The sequence below is a fragment of the Bathycoccus prasinos genome (genome assembly GCF_002220235.1).
Source record: "Bathycoccus prasinos genomic : Chromosome_3".
Lineage (NCBI taxonomy): Eukaryota > Viridiplantae > Chlorophyta > Mamiellophyceae > Mamiellales > Bathycoccaceae > Bathycoccus > Bathycoccus prasinos.
The window spans coordinates 1-21981 of NC_024006.1; the positions used below are offsets into that span (position 1 = coordinate 1).

At 46.1% G+C, this 21981-nt stretch overlaps 8 protein-coding genes across 8 annotated transcripts; 3 read left to right on the forward strand and 5 right to left on the reverse strand.

The window, feature by feature from the left end:
- Positions 1-547: 547 nt before the first annotated feature.
- Bathy03g00010 (unknown protein) lies at positions 548-2329 on the reverse strand (the record flags this gene model as incomplete). The annotated part of the gene is made up of 1 exon (XM_007513858.1): positions 548-2329. The coding sequence occupies one exon, from the start codon at positions 2327-2329 to the stop codon at positions 548-550; it is 1782 nt and encodes a 593-aa protein (XP_007513920.1).
- A 677-nt stretch (positions 2330-3006) lies between these two features.
- On the reverse strand, positions 3007-7272 carry Bathy03g00020 (unknown protein; the record flags this gene model as incomplete). The annotated part of the gene is made up of 1 exon (XM_007513852.1): positions 3007-7272. The coding sequence occupies one exon, from the start codon at positions 7270-7272 to the stop codon at positions 3007-3009; it is 4266 nt and encodes a 1421-aa protein (XP_007513914.1).
- A 204-nt stretch (positions 7273-7476) lies between these two features.
- On the forward strand, positions 7477-8781 carry Bathy03g00030 (unknown protein; the record flags this gene model as incomplete). The annotated part of the gene is made up of 1 exon (XM_007514372.1): positions 7477-8781. The coding sequence occupies one exon, from the start codon at positions 7477-7479 to the stop codon at positions 8779-8781; it is 1305 nt and encodes a 434-aa protein (XP_007514434.1).
- A 430-nt stretch (positions 8782-9211) lies between these two features.
- Bathy03g00040 (unknown protein) lies at positions 9212-9547 on the forward strand (the record flags this gene model as incomplete). The annotated part of the gene is made up of 1 exon (XM_007514029.1): positions 9212-9547. The coding sequence occupies one exon, from the start codon at positions 9212-9214 to the stop codon at positions 9545-9547; it is 336 nt and encodes a 111-aa protein (XP_007514091.1).
- Positions 9548-10623: 1076 nt separating this feature from the next.
- Positions 10624-12431, reverse strand: Bathy03g00050 (predicted protein; the record flags this gene model as incomplete). The annotated part of the gene is made up of 2 exons (XM_007514272.1): positions 10624-11995; positions 12043-12431. 2 exons carry the CDS (start codon positions 12429-12431, stop codon positions 10624-10626), a joined length of 1761 nt encoding a protein of 586 aa, XP_007514334.1.
- A 668-nt stretch (positions 12432-13099) lies between these two features.
- On the reverse strand, positions 13100-15286 carry Bathy03g00060 (predicted protein; the record flags this gene model as incomplete). Its single annotated transcript, XM_007514311.1, has 1 exon — positions 13100-15286. The coding sequence occupies one exon, from the start codon at positions 15284-15286 to the stop codon at positions 13100-13102; it is 2187 nt and encodes a 728-aa protein (XP_007514373.1).
- A 235-nt stretch (positions 15287-15521) lies between these two features.
- Positions 15522-19904, forward strand: Bathy03g00070 (predicted protein; the record flags this gene model as incomplete). Its single annotated transcript, XM_007513905.1, has 1 exon — positions 15522-19904. The coding sequence occupies one exon, from the start codon at positions 15522-15524 to the stop codon at positions 19902-19904; it is 4383 nt and encodes a 1460-aa protein (XP_007513967.1).
- A 98-nt stretch (positions 19905-20002) lies between these two features.
- Positions 20003-21847, reverse strand: Bathy03g00080 (cell cycle checkpoint protein RAD17; the record flags this gene model as incomplete). The annotated part of the gene is made up of 1 exon (XM_007514334.1): positions 20003-21847. One exon carries the CDS (start codon positions 21845-21847, stop codon positions 20003-20005), a length of 1845 nt encoding a protein of 614 aa, XP_007514396.1.
- Between the last annotated feature and the right edge of the window lie 134 nt (positions 21848-21981).

Here is a 21981-nt window from a genome sequence, read left to right on the forward strand (position 1 = left end):
GACCAAGTTCATCCAGACGCTAAACCCTAAACCCTAAACCCTAAACCCTAAACCCTAAACCCTAAACCCTAAACCCTAAACCCTAAACCCTAAACCCTAAACCCTAAACCCTAAACCCTAAACCCTAAACCCTAAACCCTAAACCCTAAACCCTAAACCCTAAACCCTAAACCCTAAACCCTAAACCCTAAACCCTAAACCCTAAACCCTAAACCCTAAACCCTAAACCCTAAACCCTAAACCCTAAACCCTAAACCCTAAACCTCAAACATGATATTACAAAACCCCATAAAGTCGCGTTTCCAACCCCAAACAGTCGCGTTTCCAACCCCAAACAGTCGCGTTTACAGCCGTAAACCGTAGTGTACCCGTTTTCCGGCCCTAACCGTAGCGTTTTTCACCCTAAACCGTCCGAGATGAACCGAGTTTTTGGTTGCAAAACTACATTTAAACATCTAAAGACGCATTTCGTCGTACAATTCTCCCCCGCTTCGATATCTTCGAGTACTTTTTTCGAATGGATGATTAACGCTGGACGTTTCAAAGGCTACGCAAACCTTTCTTCTAACAAGACTCTTTTTTGTTCTCTGACGTGATTCTCGTCTTCCCGCCCCCACTCGCGCAAACGTCCGAGTGGAAGTCCGTCGAGAACGTACAAGAGAGACGAACAAAACGCCCGAAAGAAATTGCAAGGCCACAAGGAACGAGCAGCTGAAGCATTCGGTAACTCGGTGTGTTTGTTCGTGAGATGCTTAAACTCGCACGTCCATTTCTTTTTCGTCCCGTTCGAGAGGAGAAAATCTTCTTCCCCGCAGGAACCGTGGGGGACTCGATGTCCGTTGGAAAAACAATCCGTCTTTTTCCGGATCGTTGGGTCATCATCGTCGTCATCAACGAACGGAAGACCCTCGAATTCTGTAGAAATCGCGCAATGCGTGAACGTCGTTCGATAATCCGCGAGAGCCTGCATGCACGGCTGCGTGGCGAGTCTTCTATTCTTCGTTTTTTTGCTAGTATTACTACCCGTATTTTCAACCACAAAAAGCAAACACGCGCACGCTGCGATGAAAGAAAACACAATGAGCACGTCATCACATCCGGCACTGAGTCCTTCCTCGTGCCCTATTTTCGGCGTCGTATTGAGCCGCGAGAATGGCGTGCAACTTAAACCTGCAGTGAATAATAAACACTGGAATCGAATCTTATAAAAATGATAACAATGCGTAAAGAGACTGTAATCCGCTCGCACAAAATTGAAAAGCGTTCGTCCAACAAACCCTTCCAACTCCTTCATTTGTCTCAATACGTTCGTTTGATGATTCATGGGTATCGACGAAACTACAATTGTATCCGTACTGCCCGAATACACGAGACGATTGGCATGTTTGAAGAGCTTTTGTCTCTTAAATGCTCTGAATTTGAACTTCTCGTCGAGTAAAACGCAACGCAGAAAACACGTCCCATTCGGTCCAAATCGTTCTGGATATCGCTCAATCAACACCTTCGCCGCGTGCACTATATCTTGACAAGACCCACTCGCGAATCCAATCAAAAACCATTCTAAGCCTTTCTTGCCGTTGCGAAAATTGTAACTCGTGCGCTCGCGCAAGCAATCTGAAACGGACGTGTGAAATCTCAGAATTTCAGTTTCTTCCAAACAAATGTGAGAGTATAACTCAGCTGTTTTCACTTTGTTTTCTGGAAGCATGCGCAAGCATTCGAGCTGAGAGAAGTCGATATCGAAGATCTGTCCATATTGCGTAATGATTCGAAAAGGATTAGCAGCGTTGCTCTGGAGAATGTCGTGAATTGCCAAAATTAAAAATCCATCTCTGCTCGACCAGTGAAAATCGAAAGCCTTTGGTTCATTTCGTCTCGCATACACGGGTTCAATAAAACGTCGTTGCGCGGAAGCAAGACGGCGTAGTTCGTGTTCAAACTCTTGAGAGCCTTCGAGGAATTGCTCCAAGTATTCTTCAATCGTAATTTTTTTGTTAAATTTTACAACGATACATTCGTATCCAGTAAAACTTTTTTTTCGTTCTCGTTTCAACAAATAACCCGTCTTTTCAACGTAACAATCAACAAAGCAACTCTCGTTGGGGACGTGTGAGTGAACATCGAGTGCTTTCGTCGCTAACGAGAATGTTTGACGGCGGGTGTACTCTGCAATGCTGGTGAAGACGCCAAGGAAATTATTTTCGCGCAACTGCGCGCGATGTTCCGTCAAATTCTTTCGCCTCTCTTTTCTTTCCTTTTTTTTCATGAGCGCCGTGAAGTTCTTTTGCTGACGTTTTTGGATAACGTTTTGACGTTTATGTTTCCCCATTTCCCCACGCCGCCGCCGGAGAAGACCCAGGGGACACGCGCGCACTAAATTTGCGCGCGTTCTAAGCGCAAAATCTGTATTTGCAATTAGTAGTGAGAGGTGTGACGATTACGATGTCCTCCTTCGTTGTGGTACTCCTAAACGTATCCGTGTGTGTTTAATACGCGCGCGTTTTGTGCGTTCTTTTTTTGTGAGTTGTGACGAGGAAACCTGTTTTGTTCCCGCGTGTCTTTTCAGAGAGACGAAAATGAGGAATTCAACAAAGGATGGCAATCTAAGCGTTCAAAAAATGTATAACAACATAACAATATTACAATCGAAAATACGAGAAAGAGAGGAAAAATGGAGCAGTGGAGACACCAGTACTTTTTTAAGCGCGCCGGATTCAAAATTCGGAGCTCATAGGTATGAAGAGCGCGTGTCTGTGCATCTTACGTCCATCAGGCGCGTCTTCCCGCGCTTTCAATCGTTTGGTGTTGCGCAACCACTCGTTTTGCACCAAAAGTATAGGGTCACAAAAATACGACTAATAATACGAAAGTAAAAGTAAGAACGCTCTAACGCTCCACAGTATTAAGAGAGTGTTTTCAAAAACAGGTGGTGATAGTATAACAATATAGTAGATGATCTGCTTGAACATGTTGTAATATTGTTATATTGTTATATTGTTATAAATTTCAACCATCTAAATTTAAACGCCAATTTTCTATTTTTTCCTTACCCGTGAAGGCTTTATCATTCGTCATTTCGTGACATACTTTGAACCATTCTTGGGGGTCTTTCTCGATTCTTCTTGTTCCTCTAGTATAAACTTTCGAATCAATATCAAAGTACTCAATTCTCATCGATTGCCGTTTCGTAATTTTGTCCAGAACAAAATCAACTAAAATCCCAGATTGACAAATGTTGAGCAAGCGCATACCCAGTTGCAACTGCGTTCGCCCAGATTGCACGCGTTGATTGATTCCAAGCAACGCGCTGCTTGTCAACTTCGACGACGTTTTGATTTCAACCACGTACAACTTTTTGTCTGTTTCGCTATAGACGACGGCATCGGGCGAATACGAAACGTTGTACTTCTGGTGCATGAATGAAAAACCGCCGTACTCGCGCACGATTTTCAAATTTTTCTCTTTGCACAGCGCCAAGAGCGCGGTTTGTTCACACGCGATACCAATCATCATCTTCGAGTTTACTTGAGGCTTATGAAACATATTACCCGAAGTTCTGTCGTGTCTAGAGCACGATGGAATATTCTCCTGCCAATTCTCCCACACATTGCTTTTGTATTCACACTTCAGAGGATAATCGCCAGCCGCCAACTCTTTAAAATTTTTCTTCATCATCGCGTCAGTTCCATCTTGTTGTTGGATTTGAGAAATTTCATACGCTGCCACAGATGCTGCTTCCGCGTTGTGTGTTTCGATCGCGTTTTTAATACTCTCGCGGGATATCTCGTTGCCAGAATCCCAATTCTTTTCAATACTATCAAGAACTCCCCACAAACTATTCTCGACGGTCTTCCCATCATTGGAATAGGGCATGATATACCCCAAACCACTGCCTTCACTGACTTCCATCTTTGGAAATCCACCACCGCGACTACCACCACCACTACCACCACCACCACCACCACCACCACCACCACGACCACCACGACCACCACCAACACAATCATCGCCGCCGCCAACGCCGCTGCGATTATTAGATTTGATTTGTATCTTCTTCTTAGCGTCACACGGCATAGGAGTTGCAGAAATCGCTTCGAGGAATTGTTCTTCGTCCATGCGAAGGATCGCCATCGTTTCGCCATTGTTTTGTTCCTCAGTCAATAATCTCGCGTGCAACTGGACGCATTTTGCGTAAAAGTTTTTCATGTATTCCAGTAGAATGTCATGAGCATCAGTGCCATTAATTTGCCGAGTCGCTTGGTTCATCAGAGTTAAATTTTTTGCATTTCTAACAATCTCCATGTACGAACTCCCGTCTCGGCGACCGGCGCCGCTAAAGTTGTTTAATCCAGCGAGTAACTCGTTGAGAAAAACACGAGTACTGCCATCAATACTCGTCACTACTATTTCATGGCAATTCTTTTCTGCGTTGTCGTCGTTGTTCGCATCATCCGGATTGGGCAAACGACTACAACGGTAGCTACTTTGCTCCTCGAGATGTGTTTTGTACCCCACGTCCAACTTAAATAGCACAGAGCATGGCGCAAAGGATACACCCGCGGACCCAATTTGAGACGCAAACAGAACGCGCGATTGCTCGTCCGTTCGAAATTGATCTATGATATCGTTGCGATCCTTTGTACGTGGCGCGTCCTCGCTCGTGAGGAACAAAATTGATTCTCCGTGCTTTTGCAACGTTTCGGATTTCTCCTTCAGATTTTGAGCAAACGCGTGAAGGAGTTCAACCGAATCGCACGTCACGACTACTTTCACCTTTTTAACGTCAACGAAGTCAAGGATTCTATTGATTACGATATTCACGCGAATCGTCGCGGATAACGAATTTTTAAGATGTATTGTCGAGCAGTTGTTCAATACACCTTGAAAAATATTCAATCGTTCCTTCGCCATTTTTCGCAATTCTTCAGACACGTCTGCCTTATCTAAAAAGTCCTCAATCGCGTGTATAAAATTCTCGACATGATGCTTCATGGCGAACGGCGCAATCGCGTGCAGACGTTTCAGAAACATCGTAAGAAAATTGGTATGAAAATAAGAATCGCTTTGGAAGATTTGTGTTAGCACTCGATCGCAGTCGTAATCGTTCGTCGGCTGTTCTCCTTCGCCTCCACCTCCTTCTCCTCCTCCTCCTCCTCCTCCTCGTTCTACTATATCGTCCGCGACATTCTCGAGATCGTCGTCACTGCCGTATTTGTTCGTTTTATCACTCGAGGCGTCATCGTGATCATCTACCGCCTCGTCGGTGATGTATTTGCGACCACCGTCGTCATCGTCGCGAGTAACATCTTCTTTTCGAAACACAAAAGTAAAGAAGCGATTCATCGGAAGAGGCGTTTGCACTCGGTTGATGCAATGAAGAAACGCCTCATAAAGCTTGAAAAATTGCTGTAATCCTTGGCGTCGGTAAAGATCGCGTTTTCCCGACTTCATCGCGTCTGTCAAAAAGAGTCGCGAAATTACGACTGAAAAATTTTCGTAAAAGATGTCGTACGCTCCGACTTCAAATCCCATAAGGCGCGCGAGCCAGTACACGTCGCAAATCCCATTCGTAATGATTGTCCCAGACATGAAAATACGCAGTAAAGAATCATTACATATCTTTTGCACGAAATCCATGATTTTCTCTCCGTTGTTTTCGCTTTGTCTTTGCTGACTCTTCGTGTAGACTTCGTGACACTCGTCGACTACGACGAGCGGGAATTTCTTCGATTTGAACTTACTCACATTTTGCAGCGTCCCGAAAATAATAGGAGTTTTCGGGACTGTCTGAACCCCATTACAAAGCTCTTTGATGACTCCGAGAGAATGAAAATATCGATTAAATGAAGTGAATGTCTCATTGAACGCGGCGGTGGCGGTTAACGGCGAAATTATTAATATCTGATCATCTTTATTCGCTCCAATAAAAATCCATTCGAGCAAACACAAAATGACAAGAACAGTGACTCTCGTTTTGCCCGATCGACACGGTTCTGGATTCACGATCGATGCAAATTTCTCTCGGGTAACTTCGTAAAACATTCGCTCGGCTACTTTAATTTGATTCTCGTTCAGTACGAATCGCTCGTCCGTTACTTTCTCCGTTTTGACCAAATTCAAATACGCTGTAAATTTCGCTGTTGCTTTTGCTATTGCCGTTGATTCTCGATTCTCGTCGATTGTTGGACGTTTTATTGTTGGACGATTTTTAATTCCGCAATCTGACAATTCAGGAGTTTCCAAGACGTCGAAGTTGGTTTTTTCGTAAACTAATTCTCCGTACGTCTGCTCCACATTTTCGTATAAGTTGGCGGCCGGATGATGAAATCCGCCAATTATATTCGCTCCAAGTGAATCATCCACCAAAGACAAGATCGCTTGCGACCGCAAATGAAACTGGAAATGTAAATCCTCTCGAACTAAAGCATTATTTAAAGCATTCATGCGTTTTTGAATCATATCCTTAAATCGCTCGTTCGTTACTTGAATGCCAAAAAACTTCCCATTTTCGTTTGCGAGCTCGCCATGCTCGATTTGTGGAAAAAGTTTTCGTTTGCCGTCAACGTTGCAACAATTGTCTTCCACCGAGTAAGAAGCGCGTAACAGACGCACTCGCGACCTTTCCGCTTCGAGGAATTGAAGGAGCGCTCCAGTTTGAAAAAAATTAACGACGAAGACCACGATCGTCGCGTATGACTGGAGCGTTTCTTTTTTTAGCAAATCTAAAATTTCTGACTTAAGCGCGCCAAGTGTTTGCGCTTCTTCTGACGAATCAAACATTTGACCAATCGATGAGCTGCACGCCGCCACCAATACCACGCTAAATTGAAGCACACCAACGAATTCCTGCGCTGTTTCGTCCATAACTTTTATGCGATCCTGAAAAGTTTGCAAATCACATACCGAATGCTCGAAAGTGTTGATCGAAATCTCAAGCACAAAACTGTCGCTTTTCTTTGCGTTTTGATCGCGCGTGGAACGGTCGTAAACGGCCTTAATCTCCCCGAGGAGTTCGTTGTTAAAGTCTTGCTGCGCATCGGTATCTATCTTCTTCAAAGTCTCTAGGAGTTGACCGACTTCTGATTTCGAGACAGAAAGTTTTTTCATTGGGCAATCCCTCACCTGTTCTTCTTCTTCATTAGAAATATCATCATCATTGTTATCATCATGATTATCATCTTCAATATCGGTAGTATCACTAATGAAGTTCGATCCCACGTTCGTTGACGCGTTCTCGCCCCCTGACTCTCGCTTTCTGCGACGGGAGGGCATGATCGTTTTTTGACTAATGACTAAATTTAGAAGCGTTTTTTTAGAAACGAGAAAAAAACTCGAGTTTGGGGCGTTTGGGATTCCGAGAAAAAAAAAAGGCGTTTTTCCCGAGGGTCGTGTCAACGAGGTTCCGAGAAAAACGCAACCACAAAAAACGCACAAAAAAAATCGCACACTTTTGTATCTTGGAAATACGAAATACTAATGTGCGGCGCTTGCAACCATGGCTGGAAACCATTTGGCACGCTGATGAAAATGATCTCGAACACTGGGGCGGTACGCGACGAAGAGCGAACGGAAGAGAAAGAAAAAGCACGAAGAGAAGAAGAAGAAGAAGAAGAGAAAGAAGAAGAGAAAAAATACGAGGAAGAGGAAGAAGAGGAGGAGGAGGAGAAGGAGAAGGACGACGACGTGGACGACGACGACGACAACGACGTGGGGGAGATACTGAAGAGGAAGCCTACGACAAAGACGACAAATGTGCGCAAACGCACGCTGCCGAAAAGGAGCGAAGAGAGACGAGAAGGGAGGAAGAAAAACGAGGAAGAAGAAGAGGAGGAAGAGAAAAATAACGAGGAGGAGGAAAAAAACGAGGAGGAGAAGGACGACGTGCTGAAGAAGAGGAAGCCTGCGACAAAGATCGCCAATCAGCGTCGAAAGATCCGGCGATCTCCGGTCAGAACGACGTGTTGCTTCGTTAACGCTGACGGGTATTCGTGTCACAAAGGAAAAGCCGATGTTCAAGCTCGCCTCCGCGTTCCGGAATCCGAGAAAAACAAATTTTCCGAGAACGCCAAGTGTTGCGACACGTGTTATAGACACTTCAATGGACGCACGTGTTGCTTCGTTAACGCTGACGGGTATTCGTGTCACAAAGGAAAAGCCGATGTTCGAGCTACGTATCGCGTTCCGGAATCCGAGAAAAACAAATTTTCCGAGAACGACAGGTGTTGCAAATCGTGTTATAGACACTTCAAATATTCGAACGTCACGTGTTGCTTCGTTAACGCTGACGGGTATTCGTGTCACAAAGGAAAAGCCGATGTTCGAGCTACGTATCGCGTTCCGGAATCCGAGAAAAACAAATTTTCCGAGAACGCCAAGTGTTGCAACACGTGTTATAGACACTTCAAATATTCGAACGTCACGTGTTGCTTCGTTAACGCTGACGGGTATTCGTGTCACAAAGGAAAAGCCGATGTTCGAGCTACGTATCGCGTTCCGGAATCCGAGAAAAACAAATTTTCCGAGAACGACAGGTGTTGCAAATCGTGTTATAACCGCCTTCAAGATGCACACTTTTTTCGCCTCAAACGCGTTTGCGTTAATTGCCGTCTGCTTGCATACGATCCTGCCAATACTCCCGGAGCGTGGAAACTCTGGCAGGTCGGAAACGATCGCTTTCTTCTTTGCTCCAAGTGCTGCGACAACAGCCGAGCCCAGCTCAAAAGGCGGCAAAATGGAGTTCCGGAACGTCGCAAAGGGAGAGAGGCGAAAGGCGATTGGTAATGTTATTTGTTATTAATCTGTTTGTTCTCTTCTTTAACTAAGCACGCGCATGTTCTCTTCGCTTCAATTAATGCCGCCAAATTCGCCTGTCGATAGACGTTATTCGGATTTTGTTACCACCGCAAGCATAATACGGATCGGCGATGACCGTCGGGTAGTGGAAGTGAACACCCGATTTTCCGGGTTCGATTTCTTTCAGCTTCGACGGAAGAGGCGTCGTTAAAGGCTAACGCGATGACGTGTTTCAAACTTTGCTTTGCTTTCGATGATGTCGACGATAATTCGCTGATGCCGCTGTTGCTGACGATTATCGTTTTGCCACTCGAAAATCCATCGATAAAAGCTTCCTTACGTTACCTGCGAGTGGGGACAAGCGCGAAGACAAGAACTCCAGAAAGATGCCAATCGCAAGGAGGAATATAAGAAACACATGGGTCTCTTGCGAAAGTACAAGTCAGATGCGAAGAAGGAGTTCGAGGCCTTGCGTCTCGCGTTGGACGGAGCCGACGCCACGGAATTTAACCAACGGTTATTGCAAAAGGTGGCTCCGGGAAAATCGTTCGATCGCATCGAAGACGCCGAAGTGAAGAAGCTCATTGCCAAAGAGTTTGCGCGCGTTGCGAGAAAATTGAAGGAGAAACGCGCAGAAATAAGCGAGACGCCGCAAGTCGACGAGGCGAAGTCGATTTTACGACGAACACTCGAAGAAGAGTGGCCGGCGTTATCCACAACGCCAGCAAGTGGCGACGCTGAGATGGATGGATGAGGAGGAGGATGAGGAGGATTAGATATACACGCATAGATTAAATAGTTGTAATAACAGCGCAGAGAGACGCACGCAAACGCACGCAATGGAGAGCAATGATCAACCTTTTTGATTATTTACGCTTAATTACGCGGTTAATTCTTCACAACACAAATCCGCGTGAATGACGCGGTTACGCTTCTTTTTTGCGACTGAGCGTCACATCTCGAGTAAACACACTCACGACGGTTCGTCTGGTACCAATATCGCGATCGCTTGCGCCGTATTCGAGATATACCGATAGAGTTTGCAGCGTTGTCGCTTACGCACACGCTCAATTTTATAGGCGGCGCCTAAAACAGTTATATCAGGTACCCCAATTGGAATTGCTCGTTGACGCTGAAACTTTCTACATTTTGCACAGCTTATGTTTTGACGAGAACGATCGCGTCAGATCGTCAAAAGCTCTCGTTCGTGTGCACGTGTGATCGTGCATGTTTCCTTCTCTTTCTCTTTTTCTCTCTCGTTCGCCAATTCGGAGTCTCTGAGTGCGGGCTAAGCCGCATATTCGCGTCCCGGCGTTCTGGTAGCCGCCGTTCAGTCCATGGCATGGCCGATATAATGGTCGGAATATATTCGAGTTTCAGCGCGAACCGTGACGGGCGCCGTCGTCCATGGTCGCGAGAGTGTCAACTTTTTTTCCGTGTATTTTTGTGATGGTCGTGTGAGAGGCGAAAGAGACGAACAAAAAAAACTAACAAAAACACGGGAGGAGAGAGGGGCCCAGAGGGAGGAGAATTTTCACGCTTTTAGGGTTTCCGTGGCACACCCCACAAGAGAAAGCGTGAAAAAAAAGTATAAAACCAAGCGTGGAAAATGTAGATAAAAGGAATTTATTTAGTTTTCGTACTCCATATCCTGCTGTAAAACTATCGGCGGCATGTTTCTAAAATCTTCAACTTGAAGTCTTGCACCATTTTTCGTCTGTAAAGTGAACTCTCTTGCTACGCCTTGTTTTGGTTTCGTCTCAGAAATGTCAGTTGGACGTCCAAAAAAAATGTCAGAAATGTCAGTTGGACGTCAGAAAAAGTCACCGACTAATGCTGTTGCTGTTGTTGTTCCCTCCGTGGCGCAGTGCACTGAAGCATAAGCTGCTTCAAGATACCAACAGCTGGTGTCGTGTTGTTAGGCGATCCAAACTTTGGATCCGATGTATTCATCGCGTTTCCATTGTCAGCGTACATGCTTATTTGCCACGTTAACTCTTTATTTCTTTGTTCAAGCGTCTCGAGTTTTTTCTTCAGCGCATTCAACTTCTCTTCAGCCTCTGTTGCTCGCTTCGCAGCGGCATTCACCGTTGCGCTCGAACGCTCCGCGTCTTGTTGTTTGAAACGAGACGATTCCAAACGAAGTTCTTCTAATTCTTTCTCGCTCTCTTTGAGTTTACGCATGGCATCAGTTGCGGCTTTTCGCGACTGCGCGTTGAGCTCGGCAGACCATGATTCGCCCTGATCATTCGCCCAGCTTTCCAAGTGAACCAATAAGTCATCCACGCTCGAGCTACCTTCGCCTTCGGGAGGCGGCGAGGTTTTCGTTTCATTTTCGTTCGTATTTGTTCCTAGCCATCCCCAGATAGATTGGTCCGCTTCTTTCACGCTCAACAAAGGCTTGCCGTTGCTATCGACTTGACCTTTCAATTTACCGAGAATTGTGAATATGCGCGCTCGAATCGCTTCAGTTTCTGCTTTTGAATCATTGTTCGCATCTACTTGTCGGTTTGTTTCTGAATTTTGCGGTTCCGTCACCGTCGTCAAATTGAGCGATGAAGAAGAAGGGGGCACACGAGCCGTCGTCGCGGCTTCAAAATTGTTCTTTCGCAAAGCCGCCATTTCCTCCAAAACACTCGCTTTCGTTCTCGCTTCGATACATTCGGCTTGCGCTTGAGCGAGCGCAGATATCAGTTCTTGTTCTCCTTTCTTCACTTTTTCGAGTTCTTTTTCAATTTCGTCCGCATGATTTTGTGCTCCTTCGGCGCGATCCTCAGCAGCACTTTTCGCCGACGCGACTTGAGAGAGCGACTGTTTCATCGCGAGTATTTCATCTTTAAAGGAGTCAATCTCTTTCGTAAGTTTTTCTTCTGTATCCTTGAACTGAACTTGTACGTGCGCAAACTTTCGTTTTCGCTCCTCACCTTCTCGGATCGCACTTTCAGCGCGTTGATTTGCTTCCTCGGCGCTTTGCTCTGCTTCAGCAGCTCTGGACTCTGCGCGTTCTTGCGCTTGACGCGCTCGGTCTCGATGCGCAATCGAAGCGGCAGCTTCTCTTCCGGTAGCATCCATGAGATTGAGTTGCGCTCGAAGCTCAGCGAGCTGGTTCTCGGCTACAACTTTCGCCTTCTCTGCAGCGGAAGCCTTCGCGTTTGACGATGCGGCAGCTGCAGCACCTCTCGCTACCGCCGCTTCCATGTCGCTCGTCATCGCTTTCGACTCTTCGCACAAATCTTTGTATTTTAAAACGCCTGCGATTCGCTCTTTATCTTCTCTTCCCGGGCAATCGTAAGCTCTTGCGTCAATCCTTCCGAATCGAGCGCAGCCACGGAGTTCTTGCTGACTAAATCTTCCAACTCTTTCGATGCGCTTTCAAATTTACGCTGCAATTCCTCTTTCTCCTTTTTCATCGTCTCCATTGCTTTTTCGGAAGAACCTTCGGTTGTTAAAGGAGGCGGGACAACACCGGCATTTCCTTTCTTTCCTTTCTTTCCTTTTGCTGTTGTTATATTTTGTTGCGTCGTTTTTGCGGTTGCTAATTCGCGAGTCAAGCGCTCGACGTCACTCTCGTAGCTTTTTCCTTTCTTGACTGCGTTCCGCAACTTTTCTTTTAAACTGGCGAGTTCTGTTTCCAACATTTCTTTCTCTTTCTTTGCTCGTAACCGTTCTTCTTCATCGTGCTTTTTATTCTCATCTTCATCGTTCGTCGCGTTTGATTTGGCATTTTTTGGCGTTTCGTACTGCTATCGAAGCGGCTCGCGCAGTGGCCGCTCTCGCATCTTCCAGCTCGTTTTCCATGGTACGCATGACATCCTCCTGTCTCGCGATTTCATTCCTCGCCACGCGCAGAGCATCTTTCAAAGACTCTACGCGTTCGTCTTTGAAGCCGCTGCCGCTTGTTTCACTTGTTTTGCTACCAGCGTTTGTATCTCTTGGTGAAATCAGATTCAGGCCAGATACGCCAAGGCGTAAAACACATGATTACGCGTCAATGAACGAGTTTTTAGTTCGTAAATTTGCGATATAAGTGGATTTCACCTGACTTGTGTTATGTGAAAAATTTAGGGGAGTTCCGGATTAGGGGATTGCAAATTGGGTTATATTTAAGAAATATATCAAACGAAAATTTAGGGGATCGGTATTAGGGTTTGAATTGGTTAGGGGAGTTCCGGGGAATAATGCGCGCATAATGGTACGAGTAAGTACATACATACTGCAGTACTACATATATAAATAGTTTCATTAATACCCGGTACCAGTACCTTTTTATCTTTGCTCTCTTCTTTTTCTAAGTGTGCTAATAATATTACATGCCGAAAATCGTACTCAACGCATCTGGCGCGTGTTTGATATGGTCCCGCTCGTTTGAACCATACCCAGCGTTTGGATTCAAGACGGCGATATATACGCGAGTGTACGCTTCGATCAAACGATTCGAGAACCGGTTCTGGATATCCAATCGCACTCGAGGTGATTGAACTTCTTGAAAATCCGGGGCGCCATCCTTGGCACTTTCTACTAAACCTTGCAACGCTTTAGAGATGATATCTAAAGTCAAGCTCGGATCGTGAGACATCACGCCAGACGAACGTTCTTGATACAAAGAAACTCGTTCGAGCACGTCGAGAAGACCACACGCATTTAAGATTGATTCCGCGTAATTATCGGCGACATCTGTGGCCGTGTTTGAAATGCGTCTCGTCAAGTCTTGCGTCTTCGCTTGTGCTAGCGGATACTGCTTTAACGGAGTGTGCAAAGCTCCAAGGCAATTTAAAACGTAGGCATCTGCGGCCCATGGCACAGTCTTGGAGCCACCGATGATGGTCGAATTTACCTCGATCAACTTGTTCGCTCCCAACTCGCACGCTTCAATGACTGGATCAATGATGGCATCTAATACTTTCACGATGATTTTATCCGCTCCAGCATTCCCGTGCTCGTTGATTCCGCTCTGTTCTCTGCCCGATAAGCCGCCGCTCGATGGAACGTCCGATGAAGCAGCTTTCAAAATAGAAATCGCCACCTCCAAGCGTTCTTGTACAATTGGAGGCGCATGTAATCCTGTTTGCGGTACTGGTGGGTTGCGAGTAATTGCAGCACCCTTGACTATTGCGTCATCGTTAAAGGACGTTTGCGCGGCTTTCGCGCAAACCTTGACAGCTTCGACCAAACCTTTCTCGGCTTCGGAGGGAGATGCCGTCGTCAACGAAAGCAATTGTTCTAAAACTCCAGAGTAAAAGTGTAAAACTCCCGTAATTTTGTACGTTTCTAACGCATCCGGTGTTCCAGCTAAAGCTTGCTCCACGCGAACTCTTAACGGGCGCGATAAACCATCCATTATCTTAACCATCGTATCCTTCGCGATTCCCTCCATGTTGTCATATAGCTCGCCGCTTGTATCTGCGCTTTCCTTCACACTTCCAGAGTTTGCGTCATCTCTCGTGCTAGATGTATTGTTCGCATCTTTCTCGTCCTCTTCGTCGGAGAGCAGCGATGCATCTGTACTTAAAAACAAAGCGTTGCATACGTCGCGTTCGTTCGCCACGGCTTGGTGAATCCATCCAAGCATATCAGAAATATATCTAACCGGATCGTGCGCGCGTGCTTCGATCGGAGCTTTTCCAGATTGGCCTCCTCGAGTCAGTGCTGCAATAAAGTGACGAAACAACGCATTGTGTCGTGTTCTTGCAATCTCTTCTACGCAATATTGATGCAACGTTGGTCTGGAACGTAAAACGCGCAGTGCTTTCGCGACTTGCTCTAGCCGCTCTTCTGCGTCCGCGGAAAAGCTACTGGTATTATCAAACTCGTTCTCAGCCGCGATGCGCACTTCACTTTGAACCCATCGACAAAGCTTTTCGTGCGCTTGGTCCATGTGACCGGACATAACATCCATGAGCTCTAAGCCCGAACGTTGATGTTGCGTTCGAAGCAAGTGGGCACAATTCTTATGGATTTGTTTTACTCGTCTGAGTGCTTTATAAAATAGAGGTGTTATGACGCGGGAAGTCGACGCGGACACACCACCGACGATCTCAGTCGTTTCATCGATATCTTCCTTGAGTGCGTTCAGTTCCGATTCTTTCAGCTGATAATCTCTCAAAAACGTGTCGATAACTTTGCTTCTCGACTGAATTCGTGCGAGATCATTCTTTGCGCTCTCCGTTTCGCGCAGTAAAGCCACAGTGGACTGCGATTTCTTCTCCAACGCTTCTTCGATAGAATCGACACACTGCGTCAATGCGTCTAACTTGTCGTCTACGGCTTTGAGCGTGCCTTGCGTAGATTCAGACGCGTGAATGAACTCGTTATTGATGTCCAACCCTCGCCGTTCGATGGCGAACCGTAAACCTCTGCGCGCGCTCTGATCGTTTTCGATGTAGAATTCAGACAAAGCTTTCAAACACGCCACAGTTTCGCGTCCATCTAATCGCGTGTCCAGTACCTTTTTCACCTTCCGCGCGAGTCCAGGTGCGAGCGTCGTTGACGACATATTCAAATCTCTGTTTTGGAAAAACGCTGTCGTAGTTTTGCAGAGAAGTCTCGTGATGGCACAGTCTGAAGTTTGAGAATAAGCAAATTTTTTGATTTTTGAAAAAACAAACTCCGCAAAGAGAAAGAACAACACTCTTGTTTCTCCTCTCTGGAGTCTACATGGATACTACTAATACTACTAATAATACAATGAGTATCGCGAACGCATAGCTAAAGAATATGAACGACTGAAAATGTCTTCAAAGATTTTGGAAGGTGGTATCCTCCGGCGCGATCTAGAGAAACAACAACAATCTCAAAATTGCGAAGGCAAAAAGCTCTATTACACAACTTCGTTGCGTTCCATTTTCGGAGAAAATTCGGGAAGGAAAAGGGATCGATCTAAGCACCCCTTGCGCGGTTCGCTTCGATTTAGCGATGGAAAATCGTGCGTGTGTACGCCGTTTTGTTTCCTGGACGAGAGAGGGGAAGAGATTCCGATCATCTTCGAGAACGCGTTCGAAGTCGTTCGCGCTTTTTGTTCTAAAAATCAAACGCAAGAAAACGACGACGGAGCGAGGGAAAGGATGGGTGCACATATTTTGGAAAATGTCGTCATACGCACGTGGCGAATGCGCGCAACCACTCCACAAGAGAATAGGAGCGGACGATGTAACAAGCGAAAACAGAGCGACGAACACAGTGACAGTATTTCTCATCGAAAAAATAACGAAGAGAAAGAAGGAGAAAAAGAAGAAAGAATTGGTTCCAGGCATCACCTAGAAGCGCTCTCATTTGAAATCGTACAGCCATCTAGCGAGATGGAAAGCGATTCTGCGCTTTTGGAGAGCGAGACTCAAAATATAAGCAATGCAAACGGTGGAGTAGATGAAGATTCGCAGGTTATACTCATGAAGGCGGAAAAAAGTGATGATAAGAGAAAAGAAGTATCATCATCGACAACGCCGTCGTTCCCATTACTTACGACAACACAAAATGGGAGCGTTCGGCTCGCGTCTATGGAAGAGCTTCGTGCGAATGGGCGATTGGATGTCGTCGACGATGCCGTGAGAGTGCCAAAAAAGGCGTCACATCGCCTTTCTATCGGTATTGTTGATGATATGGAAAGTGGAGGTATCGACGTGAATCACGCGTGCTTCTTGAAAATGACGACACCAATTATTCGCATACCGGAGGAGAAGCCCATGTTCTTCGCTCTTTTCCTTTCCGCCCAAAGTAATTCCAAAAAAAAGCAGGAGGATTCGAAGGATAAGATGTATGGAGAGCAATGGATTATGTTTCAGGGCGAACGAATGATGGCTTTTCACCCGCTTCTCGCGTGTACATCGAGCTCTCAGTCTTGCGAAGATGGTAAGGAAGAACGAAATGATGGTTGTGGCGACGAAAAGATGCGCTCGTTGAACACACACTCGATGACCAACCTTCGATCGGTAAATTTGTACCCAGACGATCCAACGCGCGATAATCTCCGCGTGCTCTTTGCCACGGAAGGTACATCGATTGGTTTCAACAGAGTGACTCGATCAAGCGGTCGTGACGAACGTAGTGTAGATGGTGGAAGCAATCGAAGCAACAAAACCGATACTGAGGTTTGTTTGGATGTAGCGAGTGTATCGTGCGCGTGCGAATCGTGCAAAGACGGATACACTGTGCATTCACACACAGGTATAGTAACTTCCGTAGATTTAGAGGATAACTTCGCGTTCGAGCTTGATAATGATTTAGTTGTCATGGTTTCGCAGCATTTGTTAAGTGTAGATGTCGTGAACCCTGCGCTCCTCTATCCAGGTCTCCAGATTGGCGCGCGAGTGCAAATTACGCATGGTCATCCAATATACGCAAGAGTATGCGCTGCTGACGGAGATGCTCGAATTGAAGATTGGGAAGATGAAGAAGATTTGCTGAGTGAAGATAAGAAGTTAATCGCAGTTGGCGCGTGTGCGCGGACGTTTGTAAAGGTAGTCAGCCTCTCTCCTTTCCTCGCCGCGGAGGAGGACGAAATGCTCGAAATGAAACATTTATTAAACGTGTGCGCGGATGTAAAACCAACGATTCGATCATCATTAAACGGGATGCGCGCGTTGACTTTCAAAAAGAATGTTCGAGTTTCTTCATCTCGCAGAGACACTTTGCGAAGTTTGTGCGATTCTCTAGGATTTGGTCTCGCATTTGAAACTTTGAACGCGTTCGACGCGCTCTGGAAGCGTCTGCCCTCGATGAAAAGTGGGACGTCGAGCGAGACACAAGTGCGAGACGTGCTTACAGTAGCTCGCGAGCCCGATCAAATGTGTTTGACATACTTGAGTGGTATCGTGCCTGGTACCACAAACGCCAAAGAAGACTACGAACAGATTACGAACGCTGCGAGAAAAATGCCGCTATTATTCGCCATCCTGGCGCTCGACGAATACCGTCGCCATCACGTCCACAGTGTGTGCGCAAGCACTTCGCGCGCTTTTTCACCCATTCATCCAATCAATAAATTGAAGTCAGGGAGTTGTAATCCAGTTCGATTGGCGTACGATGAATGTTTGTTCGCACCAAGGAAACTGGGTGGATTCCGAGAATTTGAAAGTCACGTAGAATTCCCGTCACTCTTGGATATAGCCACGGAAGCTCAAACAATGTTATCGCGCGTGACTGTCGCGCGAGAGACATTGTCACCGCTCATTTTCCGTGAAGGCGCGCATAGAAAAATGAGTAATGTTGGAGTAAACGAGGGAAAGATGAGGGACGTTCACGTTGTTCATGGATACGATGCTCGGCTTCCGAGGGGCCACGTTTTGCGCATCTCGGCGGCGCGTGCGTTTTGCATTGAGAAGGCGAAGAGAGAAAAGGCGTCTCTTCTCATCGCACACTTAGAGCGCACACGAGATTCACGGTTCAATCGGGATCGGTTCACACTGAATGACGCGTCAGGAAGTGTACCTATCGAGTTTGAGTTTGAAGATGTAGGTCTGGACGACGTGGCGGCATATTTCGGGGAGTTGGAAAGGAAGATTGAAGAGTCGCCAACGACGTATCTGGTCGCATTGACGGCTTGGAGAACATTATGTGAAGGCATCGAAAGGGACAACACTGGATGCGACGATGATGCGTTCGCGCACAGTAGAACGCGTATCTGCGCGCGATTAAATGATATAATTTTCTTGGACGAGCGGATTTTTGCGCATTCGCAGAATAATATTTGCGCGTCCCAAGAAAGATGCATTTCTGACCAAAATGCAATTTCCATTAAGCAAGCGTTGTTTTGGAGTGCAAAAACACCATCACACTATGGATCTGGGGCTCTTTGCGAACCCACGCCTACCGATATTGACGTCCGTGGAGTTGTCGTAGTCGAACAGCGCGTCACCGGGGACGCCGGCGCTGCTTCCGCTACATTTGGGAACCACCGCAGAAGAAAGCAGCGCGAACTGCAACTCATTTTGCAAGATTGCGACGATGAGCGTAACGTGATTAAAATATACTGCAGAAATGCGTTTGCTGGCGGCAACTCTGGATTTGGGTTCGGGGTAGGGGCCACCGTTATCATCAAACGCGTTAATAGATACGTGTCTCCGCGAAGCATGAAAGTTACGTATCGTCTGACAGATCGGTCGCGGATTACGGTGGTTGAACCTTGGTTTGCTTCGAAGCATAAAAGAACGATGATGGAGCACCACCGAGAAGATTGTAGCGATGATATCAGCTGGTATGCGGCTGTAAATGCAGATGCAGATGTAGTTGTTGCAAGTCCACCGCAAGCTGTGAGCTCCTACGCTTCTGAATGTTCCAACGCGTTGACAAAATTACCCAGAGACACGCGATGTTCGTTACGAAGCTTATCATGGAACAGTTCCGCGAATCCCGAAGAAGAGGATTCTCGATCTCAGTTTTTATTCGTGCGCGACGACCGATTGATCTCGATCAGAGCTCGGATATCTGGTGTAACGATGCTTCAATCGAGCTTGACGTGTCCTTCGTGCGACGTGACGGCGTGTTTGCTTTCGAAACCCTCGTCACTATATATCACCACAGATAATACTGATCTGTGCAAAGCTACGGAGACTTGTTTTAAGCAAAAGGCGTCACCAGTCTTCCAACTTGAACTCAATGTTACAATAGACGATGGAACCGGCGTTGCCGATTGCTGGATTTCAAACTCGGCGGCGACTGGCTTACTTCCAGAGAAAATGTATCGCGATATCGTCACACTCACACGTAAACACGGGAAAGTGGTCGCAAGAACGTCTACGAGTACGGCGGATGAACGTGAGAATTACGGAGCTTTGGATTTCGGTTACAACGCGATAGGGTATCAAGGGTACACGTTGAGTAAGGTTGACGCGAGACCAATCGTGGAAGCTATCAAGTACGTCAACGCTACTCCACACATGCTGTTTGAATGCGCACGAAATTATAAAGTTCATTCACATCCACAATACGGCGATACATTTTGCGCATATGACCGCCCTTCGATATTCGCGAGGAACGTGAAATGCGGTGGGTTTCCGATGCGCACGGTATGTGCGCCTGGCGGTCGTTTGCGGGCCGTGCGAGTTACGATCGTCGATACCAAGCTCGAACTTTGTGAAAGGTTGCGTCGCTTTCGTTGTAAAGAGGCAAATGCGTGAAGGAAGACCAACGATACGTTTTTAGAATACATCATAGTGCATTTAGTTAAGCAATAGATCTAAGTTATTTAATCGTAATTGTATAGTTTTATAGTACATTAATCTACATCTTCGATGATATCCTCCTCCTCCACATCTTCCAAGCTATTATCCATTTCATCTATATCCTCGCGCGTGAATAAACTATCGCTAATGATTCTATCTTCGTTTCTTCTGTATCCTTCCTCGATGATTTTCTTGAACGGCAAATTCGTCGCGACGAATGCTTCAAAACTTCCCTCATAATAGCTTTGTCTGCTCCGGAATTTATTATGGCGAAGTTTTGGCGCCCATATTAATTCTCTCAGTCTCCTACTTGAATCTTCTACTTCTTTTGCTTTCCTACTCGCACTCGGCGCTCTCAACGGTCTCCAAGATGATTCTGGTGGACGCGACTGCACAGATACACAACCGCGGGCGGCAACGCTCGAAGCTAATCTATCTAACATGAGCGATTGGGATTGATCGCCATCACCGTATTTCCATCGTTGGCTACCGCAGCTAAACACGTCCGCATCACTCACGTGCTTCAAAAATTGCGACAGCGCGTCAATCTTCCTGTTATCTATAAAATCTGGCGTGTTTTCAAACAGGAAGTCAATAACTGTCTTGGGGGCGGCATCCACTCGAGCCCGATTCAATGTGATTTCAACCTCGGACTCAAGCGCATCATCTGACGGTTTCCGTTTGGCGTACAAAAATTTACCGAGCGCGTGAAAGAGTGAGATGCTCGATTCCTTTTTGCGTTCTTTATCACCATCGGCATTATCAATTCTCGCTTCCTCGCGATTGCGTTTCTTCGTGTTCTTCTTCTCGTTCTTTTTCCGTTTTGCGTACATATCGCCAACGATGCGCGCGTAAAGCAACTGAAGAGAAAACATGAGAGAACGTACATCTCCATTACACTCGAGAACAAGATTTTCAACGTTCTCGAGCATTCCCGACTTTATAGAGGATAAGCCGTCAAAATCATCATCTTCGTCGGGAAGACTTTCAAGAAATGAACCATTCTTCGTCATTTCGGAGGAAAATTCCAAGTTGATGACGCGTTTCGCAGCATCTTCGAGCGATTTCTTCGTGCACGGATTTAACTTGATCTCTACTAAATATTCCGAGAGGTTTTGACGATTTTGTGCACCCATGCGCTCCAACTTTTCGTGAATAATACGCCTGACGAATTTAAGTCCATCGCTCTTCGACTCGTTTCCGAAAGAAACAAAATCGCCTTCGCCGACGTCTGACGATGATGAAAAAACGACAGGTATTCTATTCTTTGCGGACGAAGAGACGAGCCCTTCGATTGAAGCAACAAATTTGCTTCTACCGCGTTCATCTCCTTGTGCCACGGTCGGAACATCTCGAATCAAAATAACTGTGCCTCTGCTTCTCTTGTTGCCGCCTCCGATAACGTTTGATACAATCGCGTTGTACTTTGTGCTTCGGTTAAGAAAGTTGACGAAATCCTCAATTTTACTCGTGTAGGCATCGCCACCGTCGAATCGATTCTCGTTCGTAGTCGATACGTTCTCGTTATAAATCGATGGTGCCGGAGGTTTCCATTCGAGCACAGAAAAGCACTTTTCTTTCGCCAAAGTTACAAACGTCGATGCCTTCCCACATCCGCTTGGACCAACTAAAAACAACACCGCCGGTCGTTTCGATGTTTTACTGCTCTGTTTCTCTAAAAAATCAATCATTACTTCAGCCTTCTTCTTAGGAACGACAACTTCAGTGCACGAACGTGGATGATACTTCTCTGGCCACGACGTCGTTTGCGTGATAGGTTTTGAGTTTTTACTCGTTTCCATCGTCTTTGGTTGAATACGTTGTTGTTGTTGTTTTTCCTTTTTTAAATTTGCGACGAGCGTCGACTTCCTCAAGTCCAGACGGCGACCTCCCGGCATCTTTGATTATTCACGAGACAGCGCGTGTTCTCCTTTACTACTCTCGCATTGTGTATTGTGAATGCATTTGAGCTCAGTAAATTAAAGCAGTAAAAGAAGAAGAAGAAGAAGAAGAAGAAAAAGTGCAGACAAAT